The 21,281-nt window shown below is 58.5% G+C and overlaps 2 protein-coding genes across 4 annotated transcripts; one reads left to right on the top strand and one right to left on the bottom strand.

Moving 5' to 3' along the window:
• Positions 1–261: 261 nt before the first annotated feature.
• Positions 262–8,061, bottom strand: ALPL (alkaline phosphatase, biomineralization associated). 2 transcript variants are annotated; one of them, XM_074924797.1, is made up of 12 exons: positions 7,945–8,061; positions 6,418–6,510; positions 6,216–6,335; positions 5,045–5,160; positions 4,164–4,338; positions 3,899–4,074; positions 2,485–2,628; positions 2,255–2,324; positions 1,543–1,677; positions 902–1,093; positions 676–795; positions 262–549 (listed from the first exon to the last, which is right to left on the bottom strand). In XM_074924797.1, the coding sequence occupies exons 2-12, from the start codon at positions 6,473–6,475 to the stop codon at positions 299–301; spliced, it is 1,557 nt and encodes a 518-aa protein (XP_074780898.1). In that variant the 5' UTR covers positions 6,476–6,510; positions 7,945–8,061; the 3' UTR covers positions 262–298. The 2 variants fall into 2 exon arrangements, with proteins under 2 accessions (XP_074780898.1, XP_074780899.1); XM_074924798.1 differs by having other exon boundaries at positions 6,418–6,495.
• A 1,074-nt stretch (positions 8,062–9,135) lies between these two features.
• On the top strand, positions 9,136–21,267 carry ECE1 (endothelin converting enzyme 1). Of its 2 annotated transcripts, none has more exons than XM_074924912.1 (18): positions 9,136–9,233; positions 12,464–12,550; positions 13,515–13,656; positions 13,887–14,099; positions 15,448–15,572; positions 15,869–16,081; positions 16,173–16,364; positions 16,868–17,010; positions 17,091–17,205; positions 17,423–17,533; positions 17,736–17,834; positions 17,957–18,034; positions 18,421–18,524; positions 18,724–18,834; positions 18,963–19,030; positions 19,113–19,303; positions 19,396–19,491; positions 19,774–21,267. In XM_074924912.1, the coding sequence occupies exons 1-18, from the start codon at positions 9,231–9,233 to the stop codon at positions 19,948–19,950; spliced, it is 2,268 nt and encodes a 755-aa protein (XP_074781013.1). In that variant the 5' UTR covers positions 9,136–9,230; the 3' UTR covers positions 19,951–21,267. The 2 variants fall into 2 exon arrangements, with proteins under 2 accessions (XP_074781013.1, XP_074781014.1); XM_074924913.1 differs by lacking the exon at positions 9,136–9,233 and adding an exon at positions 12,358–12,375.
• Positions 21,268–21,281: the final 14 nt, after the last annotated feature.

Below are 21,281 nucleotides of genomic sequence, written 5' to 3'. Positions count from 1 at the left end.
ATGGTGTCTGGCTCAAAGAGGGGGTTTTATCCACCGAGGCTCCGGCTCCCATCCCAAATCCCGTGGTGGGTTCGGGATGGGGCAGGGAACGATGCTAATTATAGGGGAAGGAACCGTGTATTTACAGAGGCAGCTCCCAGCACGAAACCGCCGGCGGCTGCTTTTACTCCGCTGAGTCTTTCTTTTTCTCTCCGCTTTCTGGGCGCTGCTATCCACAGAAGAAAAAAAAAAAAAAAAAAAAAAAAAAAAAGGGGGGGAATTAAAAATAACTCCCCCTCCACGGTTTGCAAGAGGCGCTTTAGCAGAGGAGGAAGAGGAGGGCGAGGAAGGGCAGGAGGATGGTGGCGGCGGGGCGGGCGGCGGCGTTGCAGTGGGCTCGGTTGGAGCCGATGCAGGCGGCGTAAGCCATGGCGTGGGGGATGTAATTTTGCTCGTGGACCCCGTGGAGGAGGTGGGCCATGGGGCCACGGGCGAAAACGGCCACGTCCTCGCCACCGTGGGTCTCCTGGCGCAGCGGCACGGCTGATTGTGCTTGGTAGTTGGCGTGTGCTACAGGGGGCAAAAAAAAAAAAAAAAAAAAGGAAAAAAGGTGAAAATTAAGACTAATTTTTAAAAAGTGCTAATTTTAGCCAGGCTGTGATAATTTAAGGGGGTTCTGCCCCAAAATGCGCTCACCAAAGTCCACGGCGGAGACGTTTTCTCGCTCGCCTGCCACGATTTTATAGCCGGGGCCGTTGCCGTAGAGGATGGAGGTGAAGGGTTTGCGGTCCACGTCGCTCTGCATCGGGGCCAGACCTGGCGGCGGTGGCACCGTCAGCAGGACGGGCCGTCCCCAGGGTGTCCCCGGGGTTGATGGGTGTCCCCTCCCTGGGGGTCCCTCCGTGGCCCAGCAGGGACTCACCGAAGATGGGGTTCCCGCGGGGCGTGTAGCCGCCGAAGGTGAAGACGTGCGAGTGGTCGGCGGTGACGACGCTGAGGGTGTCCTGGGGCGAGGTGAGGCGGGTGGCCAGCCCGATGGCCCGGTCCAGCTCCACCGCCTCGTGCAGCGCCTGCTTCGCCTTCCCCTCGTGGTGCCCGTGGTCGATGCGGCCCCCTGCGGCCCCCGGCACCGCTCGGCATCGCCCTCCGCGGCCCCCACCTCCCCCTTGGCACCACCCATCGCCCTCCTCTTCCCCGCTTTGCATCCCCCCTGTCCCCCATCACTCCCTTTCCCCCATTTTCCACCCCACATCACCCCCTTTTCTCCATTTTCATCCCCCATCACCCCCCTGGTCCCCTTCTTTGCAGCCCCCATCACCCCCTCTATCCCTCCTTTGCATCCCCCCACTCTTTGCATCCCCCCATTGTCCCTTTTACCCCCCCTTTTTGCATTCCCCTCACCCCTTTATCCCCCCATTTTTGCATCCCCATGACCCCCTTTATCCCCCCCTCATTCCCCCATCAGCCTCTTTATCCCTCCCCCTTTTGCATCCATCACCTTTCCCCCATGCATCCCCCATCACCCCCTCTGCTCCCCTTTGCACCCCCCCACACCCCCCCCACCTTCAACCAGGAGGAAAAACCCCCGGGGATTTTTCTGGAGCATCCTGATGGCTACAGCCACCATCTCTGTCAGGGACGGATCTGTCTCGTTATTCCTGTCCAGCTCGTACACCATGTCACCCGGCTCGAAGAGGCCTGGGGACAGTGATATTGCTGGGGACATCCTTTCCCCCCCCTCCAAAAAAAAAAAAAAAAGGGCCAAATCCAGCATTTCTGCCTGCTTCTTCTGCTGGTTCAAGCATTTCACACGCCACCGGATCCAGGTTGATTAGATAGGAGCCGGGGGGATGCTCCCAGCCCTTCCTTCCTCCAGCCTGGCTGAATCCTGCAGGCCAGCTGGGCTGGAGAATTGCACCAAGGGCCAAAAAAAAAAAAAAAATTGTATCCCCAGGGCAGGGTGAAAGCATCCCTTGGAGGTAGCAGCATCCTTGGGGCAGGGGAGTAGCAGCATCCCCAGAGTGGCTACCTGCATCCCTTGGGGGTGCACGAGCATCCCCAGGGTGGCTACCAGCATCTTTGGGGGTAGCAGCATCCCCAAGGGAGTAGCAGCATCTTTTGGGGTGCACCAGCATCCTTGGGGCGGGCGGGGGGTACCAGCATTGTTTGAGGGGGACAACCAGTCACTCCAGCTGCCCCAGCACCCTGGGACAGACCAGGGGTTCCCCCAAAGCACCCAGTTGAGGCCAGGGCACCCCTGGGTGCTGGGACTCACCCAGGAGGAAGTCGACACGGCTGAGGTTCAGCGCCAGCAGGTCCCGCCGGTGCCACACGTACTTGGCAACCTGGGGACGGGGGATAAGAGGGTTGTCACCTCCCTATCGCCTCTGCCGACCCCAGGGCTGCTTTATACCCCCTTCACCAAAATATTTCCTCCCCCTGGGAATGGCTTCTTAAGGTTATAGTGGGGTGACATGCATGTACCCCCAAAAATGTCCCTGTCACCTTGCCGGGAGGCTTGACGTCGTGCCACGCCTGGACGAGGTCCCTGCGGTCCAGGCGGGTGCCCCGATGCTTGTCCTCGTGGGGATACTCCACGTCGCTGGCATTTTTGGGGAACATATATTTCCGCCCACCGCCCAAGATCACCTGTGAAAGTGGGGCAAAGAATGCATTTTTAAAAATTATTTTTAATTATTTTAATTTTTTGCCCCCCAGTTCAGGGAGAAAAGCCCGATGGGGAGCAGCGGGATATCCAGGGAAACCCTGTCACTGCGACAAAACAGGCAAAAAACCCCAAGGAATTTCACCTCACTCAAAATATCCCTGAATCTCTTCCTATTAATTAAACCCCAGGACAAAAATAACCATTTCCAGCAGCAAATCTGGCTTCCCCCCCCCACAGATGGGAGGGATGCTCCACATCGGGGTCCCCACATGAACCCGCCAGGACGGAGCCCCATCCCGCAGCTCTCGCTGTTTGCTTTGGAGTCCGATTTATTTGGCCTCTGTTATTTATAACCAAGCACAGATTTTTTTATTCCCCCTCCTTTCTCCGCGCAGAAGGTGAATTATAAAGCTGCAAAACACCGCCGCCAAAATTATTAAGCAAAAAAAAAAGGAAAAAAAATGTCTTTTCCCCACTATATAATTATTTCCAGCCTGGGACAGAGTTAAAATTATATTAAAGGGAAAAAAAACAGAAGAAGAGGCTATTAAAGAGCTAAATAACAGGCTGAAATGTTTTGCTTTGGGGCTATTTTGAAGGACAGAAGAGTATTTATTTACAGGGCTGAATTTCTGCGTAAATCCGCAGCGAGGGGCAGAATCGGGGGGAAATGGAGGGTTTGGGGTATGGGAAGTATGAGAAAGGAGGGGGCGGCTGTGGATGTGGGTGGAGGGGGGTTAAGCAGGATTGATTTGGGGTTCTCTGTGTGCTCGTGGTCCCAGCCCTGCGTCTGGTGGTCCTAGCGGTGTGTCCACTAGTGGTCCTGGTCCCACATCCACCCAGTGTCCTGGTACCCCACCCATGGGTGGTCCCAGTCCTATATCTGCTGGGGGTTCTGGCTCTGCACCCATGGGTGGTCCTGGTCCAACATCTTCTGGGGGTCCCAACTCTACACCCGTTGGTGGTCCTGGCCCCATATCTACCCACAGTCCTGGTCCTGCACACTTTGGTGCTGGCTCTTCACCCACTGCTTGTTCCAGCCCAACATCTACCGGGGGTCCCAGTCCTTCACCCATTGGTGTTCCTGGTGTTCCACCTACCCACGGCCCTGTCCCCATCCCTGAGTGGCTCCAACCCACACCCCTGGGTGGTCCCGTTCCCACCCCTGGCCAGCTCCAGCCCATATTCCTGGTGGGCCCATCTCTGGGTGGCTCCAGCCGATGTCCCTAGTGGCCTCATCCCCATCCCTACCTCGATGTCAGGGATGTTCTCCACCAGCTGCCGGGCGATGTCCTTGCAGCCACCCTCCAGCGCGTCCGGCGGCATCTCTCCATCCGAGTACCAGTCACGGTTGGCGGAGTGGGCGTAGGCGGCACTGGGTGTTGCGTGGGTCACCCGCGTGGTGGTGACGATGCCCACCGCCTTGCCTGCACCACGAATTCAGGGGACAATGGTGGGAACGCCCCCAAAACCCATCGCTTTGCACCTCCACCTCCGGCGTCTACCAGCCCCTCACCTCCATCTTTGGCCCAGCGGAGGATGGAGGTCACCTCCTGGCCCTTGGTGGTGTTGCAGCGGTCGCGGGTGACGCCGGCGCTGACACCCACCGTCCCCTCGTTGGCTTTCACGCCGCAGAGGTAGGCGGTGGCTGTGCCCGCGCTGTCGGGCACCTGCGCGTTGGTGTTGTAGGTCTGAGGGGGGGGAGATAAATAAACCACCAGCATCATCATCACCACCATCATCATGACCACTATGACCACCATCATCATCACCACCACCATCATCACCACCACCATCATCCCCACCCTGGGCCTTCATCATCATCCTCCTCCTCCCCCTGCAGCTCCCCTCCCCATGCTGTTTGGCTGCACCGGACGCCCATCTCACCTGTGCCCCCCTCTTTTGCCCCTTGCCCACCCATTTTGCCCCTTGCTACCCTCAGCACAGTTACACATCCCCCCCGCATTTTGATACTTTCAGCCTTTTTTAAGCCCATTTTTAGGCAGGGAGAGAGAAACCACCACCACGAGCATCCCCCGCGGGGCGAAGAGAAACAGCGGGGAGCAGCTGAGACTTTCAATTTAATAATTAAAAAAAAGCCTTTTGTTCAGCAAAATGACCCCAGCAGAAGCGGGGGGGGGGGGGGGGGGGGTCCCGCGGCTTCCCACGGCCGGGCAGCCTCATCCTGCCCCCCCTCCCCGTTCCCACGGGCCGGACCCTGGCACAGGGAGCGGGCATCAGCGCCAGCTCCCTTCGCCCGCCCCTGACCTAATTTCGGCTCCCGGTCGATGCCGGCTGCCTGTCCGTGACCTTGTGGTGGGTGTCGCGTCCCCCAGGGGCATCCTGGGGGAGGGTGGGGGGTGTTCAGGATCTGACCCCCCTCCCCGGGGGACTCACCTTAGCCAAGGCGACGTAGGGGAACTTGTCCATCTCCAGCAGACTCTCCTCGCCCTTGCGGTTTTGCAGCTGCCCTTTGAGGATGCGGGCGGCCGTGACGGTGGAGACACCCATGCCTGCCAGGGCACCCGTCAGCTCCCCGCCGAGGACGGGCCAGCTCGCCACACGGGCGCCGCGCAACGCTGGCGGGCACCCAGTCTATCCCAGCACGCGATTTATTGCAAACCCCACTGATGGCAGCGCTCCCTTTATCACAGCACCCGAGTTTATCGCAAAGCCAGTTTACCGTAGCACCCAACTTACGGCAAGCTGAGTTGGTCGCAGCACCCGACTTATCACAGCACCCGGTTTATTACAAACGTGGTTTATCGCAGCCCCCAATTCACTGCAGCACCCAACTCATTGCAAACCCAGTTTATTGCAGCACCCAGCTTATCCCAGCACCCAACTTATCACAGCACCCGTTTTTTTGCAAACCCAATCGATCGCAGCACCCAATTTATTGCAGCACTCAGTTTATCCAAGCACCCAATTTATTGCAAACCCCATTTATTGCAGCACCCAGTTTAACCCAGCACCCAACTCATCCCTGCACCCAATTTATTGCAGCACCCAGTTTATCCCAGCACCCAACTCATCCCTGCACCCAATTTATTGCAGCACCCAGTTTATCCCAGCACCCAACTCATCCCTGCACCCAATTTATTGCAGCACTCAGTTTATCCAAGCACCCAATTTATTGCAAACCCCATTTATTTCAGCACCTAGTTTATCCCAGCACCCAACTTATCTCAGCACCCAATTTATTGCAAACCCAGTTTATCCCTGCACCCAACTTATCTCAGCACCCAATTTATTGCAAACCCAGTTTATCACCTCACCTAATTTATCACAAACCCAAACTTACCGCAGCACCCAATCTCAGCACCCGACTTATCACAGCACCCAACTGATCGCAGCACCCAGTTTACTGCAAACCCAGCTCATCCCAGCACCCAATGTATTGCAAACCCCTTTATCACCACACCCACCTTAATACACCCGATTCACCACGGCACCCGCTTTACCACAGCGCCCACCTTAATACACCCAATCGATCATGGCACCCATTTATCGCAGCCCCCCCTTCAGGGCAGCCCCCCCTCGCCCCCGGTGGGTGCCCCCATCTCACCGTCGCCCAGGAAGAGGATGAGGTTCTTGGCCACGTTCTGGTTGAGGCGCTGGAGCCGCAGAGCGTCCCGCAGGGTCTCCTGCGCCTGCCCCCGCCAGTACTCGGGGTCCTTCTCTCTCTCTGTGGGAACCGGGCTCCATAGCACCCAACAGCACCCACTTTTCGGGTGGTGACACCCCCCCCTCCCCAAACCCTCACCTACCGGGGACCAGCGATGGTGAGCAGAGCTGGGCGAGGAGGAGGAGGAGGAGAGCCTTCATGCTGCAGTGCTGCGTGGGTGCTGGATAGGAGAGAGCTGTAGGGGGGGCGCCCGACCTGTGCCTCAGTTTCCCCACAGAGACCTTCGTCCCCGGGCTCAGCCAGGCGAGGACGGGAAGGAAATGTCCCCTCCCCGCGTGGTCACTGCTGTGACTCCCTGGGGACACGCCAGCTCCCCACCCCTTGCCACTGGGCCCACGGGGCGTCACCTCGCTGGCACCAACACGGGGCCGGGGATGGCGCCGTGGCTCCCGTGGGTGCGTGGCACAGCGGGGTCCCTGGCGCGTGTCCCCGACCCCCTCGCATGGCCACGTCTGTCTCCATCATGGCTGGGTCCCCATTGCACGTTGGGGTCCCCATCACATGGCCGTGACCCCATCACATGTCCCTGTCCCTATCGCATGTCCCTGTCTCCATCACATGGTTGTGTCCCTGTTGCACACCCATGTCCTATCACATGTGTCCCCACCCCATGCCCGTGTCCCTGTTGCACACCCGTGTCCCATCACACGTGTCCCCACCCCATGCCCGTGTCCCTGTTGCACACCCATGTCCCATCACACGTGTCCCCACCCCATGCCCGTGTCCCTGTTGCACACCCATGTCCCATCACACGTGTCCCCACCCCATGCCCGTGTCCCTGTTGCATTACTGTGTCCCCGTCATGTGTCCCCATCATGCGTCCCCAACTCATTCACACCCACAGCCCTGTTGCACGTCTGCATCCCCCTTGCACACCCGTGTCCCCAACACATGTCCACGGCCCCATCACACGCCTGTTGTCCCTGTTGCACGCTTGTGTCCCTGCCACATGTCCGTGTCCCCATTGCACACCCATGTCCCTGTTGCATACCCATGTCCCCATCACATGCCTGTGTCCCTGTTGCACAATTGTGTCCCCATTGCACACCCATGTCCCCACCACATGTCTGGGTCCCTGTTGCACACTTGTGTCCCCATTGCACACCCATGTCCCCACTACATGCCCGTGTCCCTGTTGCACACCCATGTACCCCATCGCACACCTGTGTCCCTGTTGCACACTTGTGTCCCATCACATGTCCATGTCCCCATCACACACCTGTATCCCCACCGCACACTCATGTCCCTGTTGCACACTTGTGTCCCCATCGCACACCCATGTCCCCATCGCACACCCGTGGCCTCTTCGCATGTCTTGGTCCCCGTTGCACACTTGTGTCCCCCATCACACACCCGTGCCCCTCTTGCACACTTGTGTCCCCATCGCACACCCATGTCCCCACCACATGCCCGTGTCCCTCTTGCACACCGGTGTCCCCATCTCGTGTCCATGTCCCCATCACACCCCCGGGTCCCCAATCGCACCCTCCCCCAACGTTGCACGCTCACCCCTCCGCACCCCCCCGCCCCCCAGGGACCCCCCCGCTCCCCTGGGGGTGGCAGCAGTGGCCCCGGGGGGGTCCTTGCCGCCGGGGGGGGACACACGTACCCGCACAAACTTGGGTCTCGACACCCACGTCCCTCCTGGGCGGCGGGAGGAGGCCGGGCCGGGGGGACAGCGAGCCCTTAAATCCCCCCCGCACCCGGCCTTCGCCTCCTCCTCCTCCTCCCCTTCCTCCACCCTCCCCCCGCAGCCAACGGAGAGGGGGGGGGACGGGGGACTGGGGGGGGGGGGAGAAGAAAAGGCAACAAACTGGGCTTACTGGTGCCCTCTGCCGGGTTATACTGGGAGGACTGGGAGGACTGGGGTGCATCCAAGCATGGCTGTGAGTGGTGAGCATCCTCCCCCACCAAACGCTGGGGGGTGTGTGTGTGTGTGTGTGTGTAAGATGTGTGTTTTGCCGAATTTTGCGTTATTTTCACCCAAAACGTGCCAGCGACACAAGCGTGATTTTGGGGTGGGGGTGACGGAGAAGTGGGGTCCCCCCTGCCCCAGTTTCCCCACGCAGGCTCCTGTTGCAGCCCACGAGTGTTCCCTGTCCGAAAGGGCTTTACTGTAGGTCCTACAATAAACAAGGCTTTGTCACGAGGGGGTGACGCCCCCCCCGCCTCAGTTTCCCGTGGTGGACCGTGGGGCTCCGTGGGTGGCTTCCCAGAAGGTGGCGGTCTCAGCCCAAAAATCCGCTCCCCGAAAGCTTCGGGGTGCCCCCAAGGATGCCCCAACGCCGCCCCCGACGCCCCGGGGATGGACACGGCTCCTGCAGACCCCCAAATCCTCCCAGCACCCCACTCCACCCCCTCCGGCACCCCCCCACCCAACCCCCCCAGCGCTCTCCCAGCCCAGCAACAGTTTGCATCCCCATGTGTGAGACGAGTCCGTCAGTGCTCAGCCCAGCGGCTGGGCACGGGGGGTCGGGGGGGGTGGCACCGTGTCCCCCCACACGCAGCGGAGCTGTGGGTGCTTGCCGGTGATGAACCGCTAATTAAAAAGCTCATTAGCCCGGCACACGGAAAGCCACAACCTGGGGAACTCCGCGCTGCGAGGCCGCCAAACCCAGCCACGCTCGAACCCTCCCGAAACCCCTTCGGGGGGGTGTTGAATACATACACGGGGGCCCCCCAAATGGGGTTGGGGCACCCCCAAGAAAGAGTTAACGGAGGCGAGCGCGGAAGCCCGTCCCCCCGGCGGCCCCATTGGTTTCCCAGCGCAGGTACATCCCCCTCCGCCCCCCCGGCCCCCCCGCAGGCCGCGGCGGCGGAGCGAGCAGCGCCGGGGCCCGGGCGGGTGCGCGCCCCAGCGGGGCCGCGGCCGGCGGGAGCGGGGTGGCGGCAGCCATGGTGAGTGGGGAGGGGGGGACGGGGGTCCCCATCCCGCACCCCAAAGCCGGGGGTGGTCGAGGTCGGGTCACTTGGCCGAAGCGGGGCGCGGGGCGATGCGTCTTTCCCGTGGGATGCACGTTGAGGCCCCAGGGGAGCCCCTTCTGCCCCCCCAAGGGACTCCCACTGCACCCCAGGGGACCCGCGTTGTACCCTGAGGGACCCCCGTTGCACCCCCAAGGGACCCCCATTGCACCCCCAAGAGATCCCCTTTTTCACCCCCCACCGCACCCCATGGGACCCCCATTGCACCCCAGGGGATCCCCCTCTTCACCCCTCACAGCACCCCTGAAGTCTCCCCCATGCAACCCCCCTAGGACCCCCATGCACCCCCAGGTGCCCCCCCATCGACTCCCCCAGCCAGGTTTGCGTGATGGCCAGCGGGTCCCCAGGGTGGGGACCCCAAAATGGGGGCCCCCCCTAAATCTTCCCCTCCCAGCATCCAGCCCTTGACCCAAAACCGCGGGGACTCGCACAGGATTCCCCTCTGCAAGGAGAGGGGTGCAGGGGTGCCCCCCCCAGCAGCACCCACTTTTGGGGGGCGCCTGTTTGCAAACAATCCCAAGCTGGGCTGTTTCGCCCCCCCCTTATTTTTTTTTTTTTTTTTAACTTAACCCTTTTCTGCTCCTTTTAAAGGGCTTTTTGGTATTTGACCGCAGCCAGGGCTCCCTGCAAAACGGGGTGCCCACCCAAACCCCCTTCCCGACACCCCTAATTACACCAGGGCCCCTAATTAACACCAGGAGTTGCTAATTACCCCCTGGGCATCCTGATGACTGAGCCTCGGTGGGTGACTCCAGGCCGTGGAGATGCAGGGGACACCCGTGGGTGCGGGGGGGCCGGGGCGGGCACCGCTCGGCCAGGTGGGGGTTTAGGGGTGCGGGAGTGATGTGGGGGGGGCCTTGCATGAAAACGGGGGGAATGGCTCAGGAGGGGGGAGGCGGGAGAAACGCCCTCGCCCGCGGTACCGGCGATGGTTTCTCCGAAATGGCGCCCGGGCGGGAATTGAAAGCAGCCGGCGGCGGCTCGGGGCGCCCCGATGCCGGGGTGAGGGGCTCCCAGGAGGGTGCTGGGTGGCGGGTGCCCTCCTCCCCCCAACACACGCATCCCCCCCCGGGACTTTTCTCGGGGCGTGCGGGCTCGACGCACGTGGGATTTATTGTTTATAAGGCAAAGGGGTGATTTGGGGGAAAAACAGACAATTTGAGGCCCTGCTCAGACTTTTATAAGTTTTAAAGAGGATGGAAATCGCTTGGATGGAGAGAGTTAAAGCGTGGGTACCCCCCCCCCCCCCCCCATCCTTGTTGGAGCTGGGGAAATGTGGTTTTATTGTGATTTAAGCAAACGGCGGGGGGGAGGAACAAAAACCGACCTGTTTTGACCTAAAAAAGGGATGTTCCTGCTTTCAAGCTGAGGAGCAGCAAGGAGGCGGGGGGGAAGCACCCATGGGTGCTGCTTTTCCCCAGTGCTCCCAAGGTGGAGGGAAGGAGGAGCTAGGGGTGCTAAAAATACCTCCCGGGCCCAGTTTCCCCCAAATTAAGGGTGCTGGGGGGGGTTGATCCTGGTTCCTCCCGGGGTGTTTTGGGGATTCAAGCTCAGCTTGGATTTTCTGACGTCTAATAAGGGGTTGAGCCAGCACATCCTTAATGAAATGAAAAAACGTGTGGGTTGGTTGGTTGTTTTTTTTTTTTTTTTTCTTTTTTTCCCTTTTTCCTGCTGTTTTCAGGCTGGGGATGGCAGGCGGGGTGGGAGATTGCCGAAAAAACCTCATTTCCTCAGGAAACAGAGTGAAAGCCTTGGCTGAAAGCTGGGACTCCAGGAATTTGGTGCTTTGGAGCTGTGGGGGCTTCGTGAACATCCCCCCTTGCCCTGTGCAAGTGGGGATTTATGCCCAGAGCTACAAATTTCAGCCATGTGCAAAAACAAGGAGGGAGAAAAGTGAAAGGGGGTGGAAAAAATAGAATATAAAACCAGATTTCACCAGTGATAAAATTCTGCAGTTAAAGCTTTTTCGCCTCAAGGTTTTCAGGCTGGAGGTGGGCACCCAGGGGAGATTTTGGGGCTGGAAAGAGGGAAACTGCCTTTTTCTTTTAACTCTTTTTGTTCTTCAGGTGGGTTTTGTGGCTAATTAAACCCTGGCTGTGATTGGGGGTCTGGGGAGAGGATGGGATTTGTTATTTATTGTGCAAGGGGAGGTTTGGGAAGGCCGTTACCAGAAATGGAGCTGAGCACTGGTGCTTTTGTTGCATGGATCTCTCTGCCAGGGGAAGGTGAGGCACGGCTGTGCTGGGTTTGGATCAACTCGGTGTCCCTTTGGGGACAATGGCAGCAGGATGGGGACGTCCGGATGAGCACAGACCCCCACGCTGTGTTGGGGGGGAGGGTGGGGGGCTGAAGGGATGTGACTGGTGCTGATCAGCCCATTGGTGGCAGGGGTCAGAGTGGATTTTGGGGTGCTCACCTCCTCAGCAGCAGGTGGAGGGTGGTTTTCTCTGGTGGGAGACAGTCCGGCTGGGTGGTAGGGCTGTGCCAGGGGGGGAAGGAAGCAGCGGCGGCACGATAAGGACTGGCTGCCAACCAGTGAGGTTTCCCCTTGTTTTTCTGCTGGGGGATGAGGTAAGAGCCAGGCGTGCGATAACGCCCAGGGGAGAAGGAGCCAGGAGGAAGCCCATCAGTAGCTTAAATTCAAGGTGCCGTCACCTTTGGGTGCTCACAGGAACCCCGCAGGGTGTTTCGGGGTGCGCACGGTTCACAGATGGGGCGTGGAGCGTGAGCAAGCCGGTAGTTTCGGGGTGAAAAGCCATTTTCTCCGCTACCAGCCTTTCTCAGGGTCCCAGCACACCGGGGTTCCCTGGCACAGGGGGGGTCCCTCACCCCATTGTGGAGCCGGGAGCCAGTAGAGGAGGAACCGGCTTTATTCCAGGCTGAAGGGGAGGTTGCACAACCCGGCCCCGGGGGAAAGCGAGGCGGGTTCGGGCTTCGCTCAGCTTTTGGCTCCAGCCCTCGTTGCTTTCCATAACCTTCCTCCGGCGCTTGTTTAGCGCTTTACTACCCCGGAGCCATTCGGGATTTAGCTCCCCAGAGGAGGAGGCGGCTTCAGAGGGTGCATATTCCTTCCTCGCCCTCCTTCCTCCTTCTCTTCCTCGACCCCAAGCCACTGAGCACCTCTGTTTGCTGATCTCCCCGTGCAGATGTCGACCTACAAGCGAGCGACCTTGGACGACGAAGACCCCCTGGACTCCATCGGTGAAGGCGATGGGTACCCCAACGGCTTCCAGGTGGGGCTTCGTGTGTTTTAGGTGGGGGTGGGGGGGAAAGAAGGGGTTTTTAGGTCCTGGCAAGCAGCAGAGGGCATTGCAGAAGGTTTTTCAGCCTGGGACCAGCCTTTCCGTGGGGCAAAGTCCGGCGTGGGCAGAGCAGCGTTGGCTCCTGCTGCCCTTTGCTCCCCTCCTGGCACCCGGAGCAAGCGATGGGGGAGCCTGCAGGGCCGGATCCTGGCTCAGCTATTTGCAACGTCCCGGCACCCGGTTTTGCCACCGACCTAACCCCTTTTCCTGGCGTGACCAGGGCGAGCAATTAAGGTGGCAGCAGGAGCTTTGTCCACGCACAAAAGGGGATTAGGTTAATTCCGCCCCAAGCAGTGGGAATCGGCTTAAAAAGAGCCACGGGTGGCAAAGATAGAAAACCCCGTGGCTGACAGTGTCCGGCCTCACCGGGAAAGATTTGGGGCCAGAGCAACGTTCTCGGTGCTGTTCCCACTCCTAGTTCTCTGCCTAGAATGGTGTTTTCTGCCCCAAAAATCAGAGCTCCGCTGTGTTTTTACTTTCCCCGGCGGGGCCATCTCCGCTCGCCATCGCATTGGGATGTTTCCTGGGGATGTTTTTCGGCGGAGTGGGAGTATCCTGTTACGGCACTTCCTGCTGCCGCGGCGGCCCCCACCCTGTCCCAGTGCCGGCGGTGGGGACGGGGACACCCGGAGGGTTACAGCTGTGCTTGAGGAGGGGTTCGGGCTGGCACGAGGTAGCAGGTGAGCCTGCTGAAACGCTCGCCCTGCTCCCTTTCCTGCCATTGTGCCGCCCTTCCTGGCCAGTTTCTGGAAGGCAGCTGCCTCCTTTCCCAGCCCAAACGGTGCCGGATCCCTCACCAGGGGCCAAACTCGTGCCGTGGGTTGTAGGAAGGAAAATGGGGGATGCCTCAGTAGGTTTTTCCTCCAGTGGGGAAACGGTGCTGCTTTTCCCGCAGGTGAATTTCCGCGGCTCGAGGAGCAGCCTGGGGTGCTGGGCTGAGCGGACGCGCACCGAGAAGCAGCTCGTGGTGCTGGTGGGGGTGCTGGCGGCCGTGCTGGCAGCATGTCTGCTGGGCCTCATCTTCCAGTACAGAGCCCGTAAGTCCTCGCACTGTGGGGGGATCCTACCCCCTTGAGCGGGGTGGGTTGCTGGGGGCTTCCATGGGATGCTCAGGCACGGGATGGGGTGCTGGTCTGTATCGCTTGCCCTGAAGCGGGTGCAGGGTGGGATGCTCAGGCACCAAATGAAATACTTGCTGGGTGGGATGATCCCCAGTGCGGCTCATCGTGCCACGGTGGAGGAGCTGAACCCGTCGTTCCCACCCCAGGGCCACCCACCGTGTGCCTGTCAGAAGCCTGCATCTCCGTTACCAGCTCCATCCTCAGCTCGCTGGACCGGGCGGTGAATCCCTGCGAGGACTTTTTTGGCTACGCCTGCGGGGGCTGGATCAAGGCCAACCCCCTCCCTGATGGCCACTCACGCTGGGGCACCTTCAACAACCTCTGGGAGCACAACCAGGCCATCATGAAGCATCTGCTGGGTGAGTATGTGGGAGTGGTGGGACCCCCACAGCGCTCCCGGTAGGTCTAAGGGATGGCAAAAACATGCCTGCAGGGACGTCATGTTGGGCTTGAACCCCAGTGTCAAACCAGTCTGTGACGCACGCACTGCAGGGATGTTGGGAAGCAGATCCTGCCTGTGTTTGCTCTCCTGGATGCCCCTGGGATTTTGACCACGGTGTTGTAGCTCTTTGGTGCCAAGTAGGGGAAGGGTCTCAGCCTCGGCTCTGCAAACCCCGTGGCAGCGTTCCCAGGAGCTCTGAAATTCCACATTTGCACCCCAGACTGCATTCAGAGGCTGTAGCACCCCACTATCACCCCAAGGATACGGGTTTTTTCTCCTGCTATAGCTTCCAGTCTTTGTGAGCAGCTTTTTGGGGGGGGCTGGCTGCCAATCTGGCTGTTTTGGGGGCCAGAACTCCCTCAGCAGAGGGAGGATCCCAGGCTCAGCCTCTGCGTGCGAACACCGAAGCGGGGCGGCTTATCCGAGCAACCGGCGGGGACGGTTTGTTCAAGCTTTGAGCAAACAACTGGCTCCTTATCAGCACTTTCCACTGTGCCGGGGCTGATTATCTGAAAAGAGAAGGTTTGGGAAGAGTGTTGTCTTTCAGAAGGGGGGTGGTGCAGGAACAGCTTCGTCCCCGGCTCTTCCCGCAGAAATCTGGCACTGGTTTTACCGGGAGAAGGGACCAGGCCTCCAGCCAAGCAGTCGCGCTTGGCATTTCCTTGAATTCCTTGGAGCCGAGGGACCTTTAGTTAATAAAACCACACAGCTGGGAAGCCAAAGGTGCAAGCTGTGTCATGAGGAAAATAAAAAAAAACACCCTCTGGGGAAGCAGAATTTTAGAGGGGGGAAAAAAATAAAAGGATGGTTTTTGGAGGCAGAGGAGAAAAATGGGTTTATTGTTCCTTCTTGCAGGAATAAATAATACAGGGCTGGGGAGCACCAGCACAGGGGCAAGGGCAGCACAGTGGGCTGGATGATGCTGGGAACATCAGAGCTGCTGGCAAAATGCTTTTCGTTTTGTTTTTTAAAAATTTTATTTATTTTTCTGATCCAAAGAGCCAGAGGAGTCTCTGCGGGTGGGAGAGGAGATGGGAGCAGGAGGCCAGGAAGGTCTGGGGGTCATGGGATGCTTTTGAGGTCATGGAGGGGACCGGTGGGGCAGTCCTTGGCGTCTTTTTGGAGCCTGGCTTTGCCCCAAACAGGGCTGAATATTTCTCTGGTGGAAGGGTAGGGGCTCTGGCGTGCATCAGCAGCCCCCATGGGGGCCTGGAAGCCTGTCCCTGGGGGCCCCCTGTGACCCTCCTCCCGGGTACATCCCGCAGAAAACACCACGGCCAACGTGTCAAGTGAGGCGGAGCGCAAGGCGCAGCGTTATTACCAAGCCTGCATGAACGAGAGCAAGATCGAAGAGCTGCGTGCCACCCCGCTCGTGGAACTCATCCAAAAGGTTTGTCCCTTTCTTTGCAGAAAAGCTGTCTACCCTCTGCGAAATGAGGGGAAAAAAGCTCGTTTATGGGCAGTCCCAGCACCCTCCAGACCCCATTCCTGGTGCTTCCTTGGGCAGAGCATCCCCCAGGGCAGGGGAGAGGCAGGGATTCACAGGATTTATAGGCAGGTCTTGCCTCTCCTGGGTTTTTTAGCCCCACTGCAAGATGTTTTCCCACCAGGGTGGGTACTGGGGGGATATTTAAGCAGCTCCAAGTGGTCATTCCTTAGCCAAAAAGCTGGCTGCTCTCTCCCCAGCTGGGTGGCTGGAACATCACAGGTCCTTGGGCAGGGGACAACTTCAACGCAACGCTGCGGGAGGTGACGGCGCATTACCGCACCTCGCCCTTCTTCTCCGTCTACGTCAGCGCCGACTCCAAAAACTCCAACAGCAACGTCATCCAGGTGGATCAGTCGGGGTTAGGCCTGCCATCGCGGGATTACTACCTGAACAAGACAGAGAATGAGAAGGTGAGGTTGTCAGGGGAAATCTGGCTTTGCCGGGGAGGTGCTGTGGGTGGGTGGCACCCACTATGCTGATTTCCCCCCTTCTACCACGTAGGTGCTTGCTGGGTACCTGAACTACATGGTACAGCTGGGGATGTTCCTGGGAGGCACCGACGAGGAGTCGACGCGGCAGCAGATGCAGCAGATCTTGGACTTTGAGACAGCATTGGCCAACATCACCATCCCGCAGGAGAAGCACCGGGACGAGGAGGTCATTTACCATAAAATGACGGCTGGAGACCTGAAGGTAGGGATGGAGTTGGTGAATCTCCCGGCTCCACTGTGGCTTGGGGATGGGGGGCGGATGGATGGAGGTGACGCAGCTCTTGCGAGGCAGCCCCTGGGAAGCTCTTGTGCAATTGCTTGGCCTGTGTCCTCCTTGGGGAAATCCCACCCTGCGCCGCTCCTCCCAGCTCTGGACCACCTCAAGAGCCAGTGGCCGTCCCGCTGCGGCACTGATGCCCCCTCAATGCTGCTGTCTGCGGTCCAGCTGCGGACGTCAGCCCCCAGAGGGGCCCTAATGGATTGTGTCAACATTTTTGACGCCCGCCCCACTTTCTTTTCCTTTGTGGGAGAAAATTGTTTACTCCCCTCTGACCTTTCAAGGATGCTGCTGTTATGGGAAACGGTCTCTGCAAAATCAGCCGAATCCCTCAAACAGGGGCTGATGCAGCAGCTTCCAGCTCAGGAAGCGGCTGCCATCCCCCTCTGATGGTTTGTGGGTCCATAGCAGCAGCGTGGCTTTTGCAGGAGCTGGCACCAGCCGTGGACTGGATGCCCTTCCTGTCCACGGTCTTCTACCCTGTGGAGCTCAATGAGTCAGAGCCCGTCGTGGTCTACGCCAAGGAGTACCTGGAGCAGGTCTCTGACCTCATCCTGGCCACTGATAAATGGTGAGAGCCCCCAGCCCGTGCAGAGGGGTGCCCAGGGTGGGCAGCACGTCCCACTGCCTGCTCACCACCTCTCGCTGCAGTCTCCTCAACAACTACATGATCTGGAACCTGGTGCGGAAAACCAGCCCCTTCCTTGACCAGCGCTTCCAGGATGCTGAGGAAAAATTCATGGAAGTGATGTACGGGACAAAGAAGGTGAGGGGGCAGCCCCCAGCGCCCCCAAATCACCGTTAAAATGGTGGCAGCTTTTTAGGCAAAGTCCTCACTGCATTACATCCAAAATGGATGTAGGGCAAGTTTTGGGGTGGCAGCTCCTGCACAGGGGGATGGATGTGGGCTTGATCTCCCGGCGGGGCAATGGGGTGTGAAAGTTTTGGCCATGCCACCACTGATGACTCCTTGTCCCGTGCAGACCTGCCTCCCGCGCTGGAAATTTTGCATCAGCGACACAGACAACAACTTGGGCTTCGCCCTGGGGGCCATGTTCGTCAAGGCCACCTTCGCCGAGGACAGCAAGCAGGTGGTACGTCCCTGAGCGAGCAGCATGTGAGCCACCATGATGGTGGATCGTTGGGGCAGCCCACCTTTTGCCCACCCTTTGGGTTTTTCACCGCTCTGCATGCCATCTCAGTTTCTTCCTTCCCACCGGTGCAAAGGGCCCGTGAACTCTCCAGAGTGGGAAGTTGGCTTTCCAGACTGACATTGTGCTACTTTGTTTTGTCTAGGCAGAGGAAATGATCGCGGAGATTAAAACCGCCTTCGAGGAAAGCTTGGAGACCCTGCAGTGGATGGATGAAGAGACGAGGAAATCGGCCAAAGAGAAGGTGAGGCAGTTGCAGCAGTGCCAGGGAGGAGAGAGAGGGAGATGGCGGAGGGTGGTGGAGCTGGGCGAGCCTGTCCTGCCATCCTTGGCACCAAAGGCACTTTGGTCCTTGTCACCCCCCAGGCAGATGCCATCTACAACATGATTGGCTACCCCAAGTTCATCATGGATCCCAAGGAGCTGGATAAAGTCTTTAATGATGTGAGTTGGTTGGAGTTGTCCCCTCAAGTCTCCTATTTTCCCCTCCACAAGCATGTGCAGGACATGTGCCCATCACCATAGCCTCAGGGCAGCCTTGAACCCCAGGTTTCCACCGGAAGGGTCTCACTGATGTTCTTGGCCCTTCCCTGGGGACTTCCCAGATTGCTGTGGGCCAGTCCTGGGGTGGCTGAGGCTCTTGGGATCCCTGCCCGGGAAGAGGAGGAGCCGGTTTCCGTAACAGTGATTCATTCAAGGCTCTGCAGATGTTGGGGAAGAGGAGAAACAAGAGCGGCTGTAACTCAGCTGGCTCCAGAGACTCATGACCGTGGTGGGAGGAGCAGGGCCAGGCGATCACCATGCACCACTCACATCTTGCTCTTTTGCAGTACGAGGCTGTGTCTGACCTCTACTTCGAGAACGTCATGCAGTTTTACAACTTCTCAGCCAGAGTCACTGCCGACCAGCTCCGGAAACCACCGAACCGGGATCAGTAAGTCCTCCGCTTCCCCATTGTGCTCAGTGTGGAATATCACAACATCTGGAGCACTGGGATTTGGTGTCCACACACCACACTGGTTTTGGGAGTCAAATTCAGGCAATGACTTTGCACCGTGAGAAGTGGATGGCATCAGAGCAAAGATCAGTGATGGGTTTGTGCTGCCACGTTGGCCGTGTTCCTGTCCCTGCAGGTGGAGCATGACACCTCCGACAGTCAATGCGTACTACTCTCCCACCAAGAATGAGATTGTCTTCCCTGCTGGCATCCTTCAGGCCCCTTTTTACACCCGTGCATCTCCCAAGTAAGAGCCTAGGGAAAACAGGGAGAGCAGAATTCCCAAATTTCCTCCCCTCGCAAAATCTGAGGCTACATGTCATGGCTGCGGGAAGCAGCGGCTGCTCCCTAAATCTCAGTGTTGCCCTCCTGCAGGTCACTGAATTTTGGTGGGATTGGTGTGGTGGTGGGCCATGAGTTGACACACGCCTTCGATGACCAAGGTATGGCCAGGGCCAGGCTGGGGTGGGCTGCTGGAGAGGGGTGGCCAGTGGGGTGACGAAGGATCTGCTGTGTTTTTGGCAGGCCGGGAATACGACAAGGATGGCAACCTGCGTCCTTGGTGGAAGAACTCCTCGGTGGAGGCCTTCAAGCGGCAGACAGCATGCATGGTGGAGCAGTACGGCAACTACACCGTTAATGGCGAGGCCATCAACGGCAAGCACACCCTTGGGGAGAACATCGCCGACAACGGGGGCCTCAAGGCCGCCTACCGGGTAGGGCCACGGGGCTGGGGAGGTGCAGTGGGTGGCATGGTGAGGTGGGATCAGTGGTATCCCCTGAGCCCGCTGTGCTCCCTGGCCTCCAGGCGTATCAAAACTGGCTGAAAAAGAATGGGGATGAGGAAACCCTGCCAACCCTTGGCCTCACCAACCACCAGCTCTTCTTCGTTGGCTTCGCCCAGGTAGGTCACCCGGCGGTGGGCACGGAGGGTTGGACATGCAGGGTTTTGGGGGGGTGGAGGCATGCCCAGATGATGTTGGGAGGGTGTGGTGGCAAAACTGACGTCTGAGATGCTGCGTGGTAGATGGAGAACCAGATCGGGGTGGCGCTGGTTATGAAAAGCGAGACAAAGCTGGAGCTGCATTGGTGTCCCATCACGCAAGCGGGGAGGTTCGATTTGGCCCCGAGCAGGGCCCTGTGGTTGCAGACGCCGGCGCTCGTGCCTCTTGCCCTCCGTTTGCAGGTGTGGTGTTCGGTTCGCACGCCGGAGAGCTCACACGAGGGGCTCATCACCGACCCCCACAGCCCCTCGCGTTTCCGTGTCATCGGCACCGTCTCTAACTCCCGGGAGTTTGCGGAGCATTTCAGCTGCCCCCTCGGCTCCCCCATGAATCCCCCCAAGAAGTGTGAAGTCTGGTGATGGGCGAGCGCCTGAGGGAACCAGCTGCCGGTTGCTTCGTCCTCTGCCGACAGCTGAATTTCCCTGCTCCTTTTGTAACTCAAACCACTTCTGCGTGCAACAAACTGCCCAGCTCTCAACCGGAGTGGCGCCCTGCGTCCCCCGGTATCGTCCGAGGTTCGATCCACTGTGAAAACTCTTCATCCCCTTGCTTGTTTGTGAAATGACTTCAGTTTGGGGGTCTTTTCTTTCCCACCATGACCAAGCCACGTGTCAAGGCACAGGAGTTCATGGGCTCAACCCCCATATTTACACAGACAGCGCGCCAGCCTGACGCATCGACCCGGCAAAATGCCTCTTTTTTTGGAGGTGATAAAGGGAACGCCGTGACACCGGCAGGTTTGGCTGTGTGTCTACATTTGACGTACCTTCCTCTCTCCAAAGATGCGCACATGAGGATGGGAAATATTTTAAGATATATTTTTGGGGGGAAAATCTGTATATTTTTTTCATGCGTTGTGGAATACACTGGAAAATTTCAGGGAAAATGCATTTAAAAGCCTTTTTTAGTAAAAGATTAGTATATTTATTAATTTTTTTTAAACTCGGTGCAGCTGTAGGTGACAGTCCCTCAGCCGAGGAAGCTGGATGGGGCTGCCCAGGATCCCAGGTTTCTCTGGGAGGGACTGTCCTCAGAGGATGCTGATGGGAAATTGGGGACAGCGGGCCTGGGGACAGAGCTGGAGGAAGCTGCGGGCTGCAGAAAGGCTCTGCCTTTCCTAGGGTTAGCTTTAATTTTGGAGTGCGAAGGGAAAAAAGTTGTTGTGCCAAAGATGTAACCAAGGTGGTGACGGTGTGGATGAAGCACCCAGTTCTCCCTCCTGTCCCCTCTGAAGCGAGGTCAGCCGCGATTTCCTGGCCCAAAGGCTTCCCCAGACAAGCGCAGGTGGTTCCTGCCGCTGCTTTGCTTGCCGCTGTGCCTGGCCTCTACTCCTGCGAAACTGCAAGGCCCAAAATCACTGCACGGCCCCAAACCTCCATCCCGCGGTGGCTGGTTTGGCACCAGTGTGAGATCTGGTCAGGATGGGGGTGAGGGGCTTTCTTAAGGGTTTTTCAATATTCCTTTTGCAGTTTTGAGAAGAAACCACTGACAGTAGCTCAGGTGCTGTGTGTTGTCTCATGGGGCACCTTCTTACTCTAGAGAGAAAGCAAAGACGTAGAGGGATTTTTAATATTTATATATAAAAGGGGGGATGGAGGGATTTTTTTTTTGTAACTATTTTTTCACCCTACACATGGGGCTTATCGTAATTGAAATAATAAATACTTTTTACTGGGTCTGGAACTGCTCA

This window comes from Athene noctua, chromosome 22 (genome assembly GCF_965140245.1).
Source record: "Athene noctua chromosome 22, bAthNoc1.hap1.1, whole genome shotgun sequence".
Classification (NCBI taxonomy): domain Eukaryota; kingdom Metazoa; phylum Chordata; class Aves; order Strigiformes; family Strigidae; genus Athene; species Athene noctua.
This window is presented reverse-complemented; position numbering and strand designations above follow the sequence as displayed.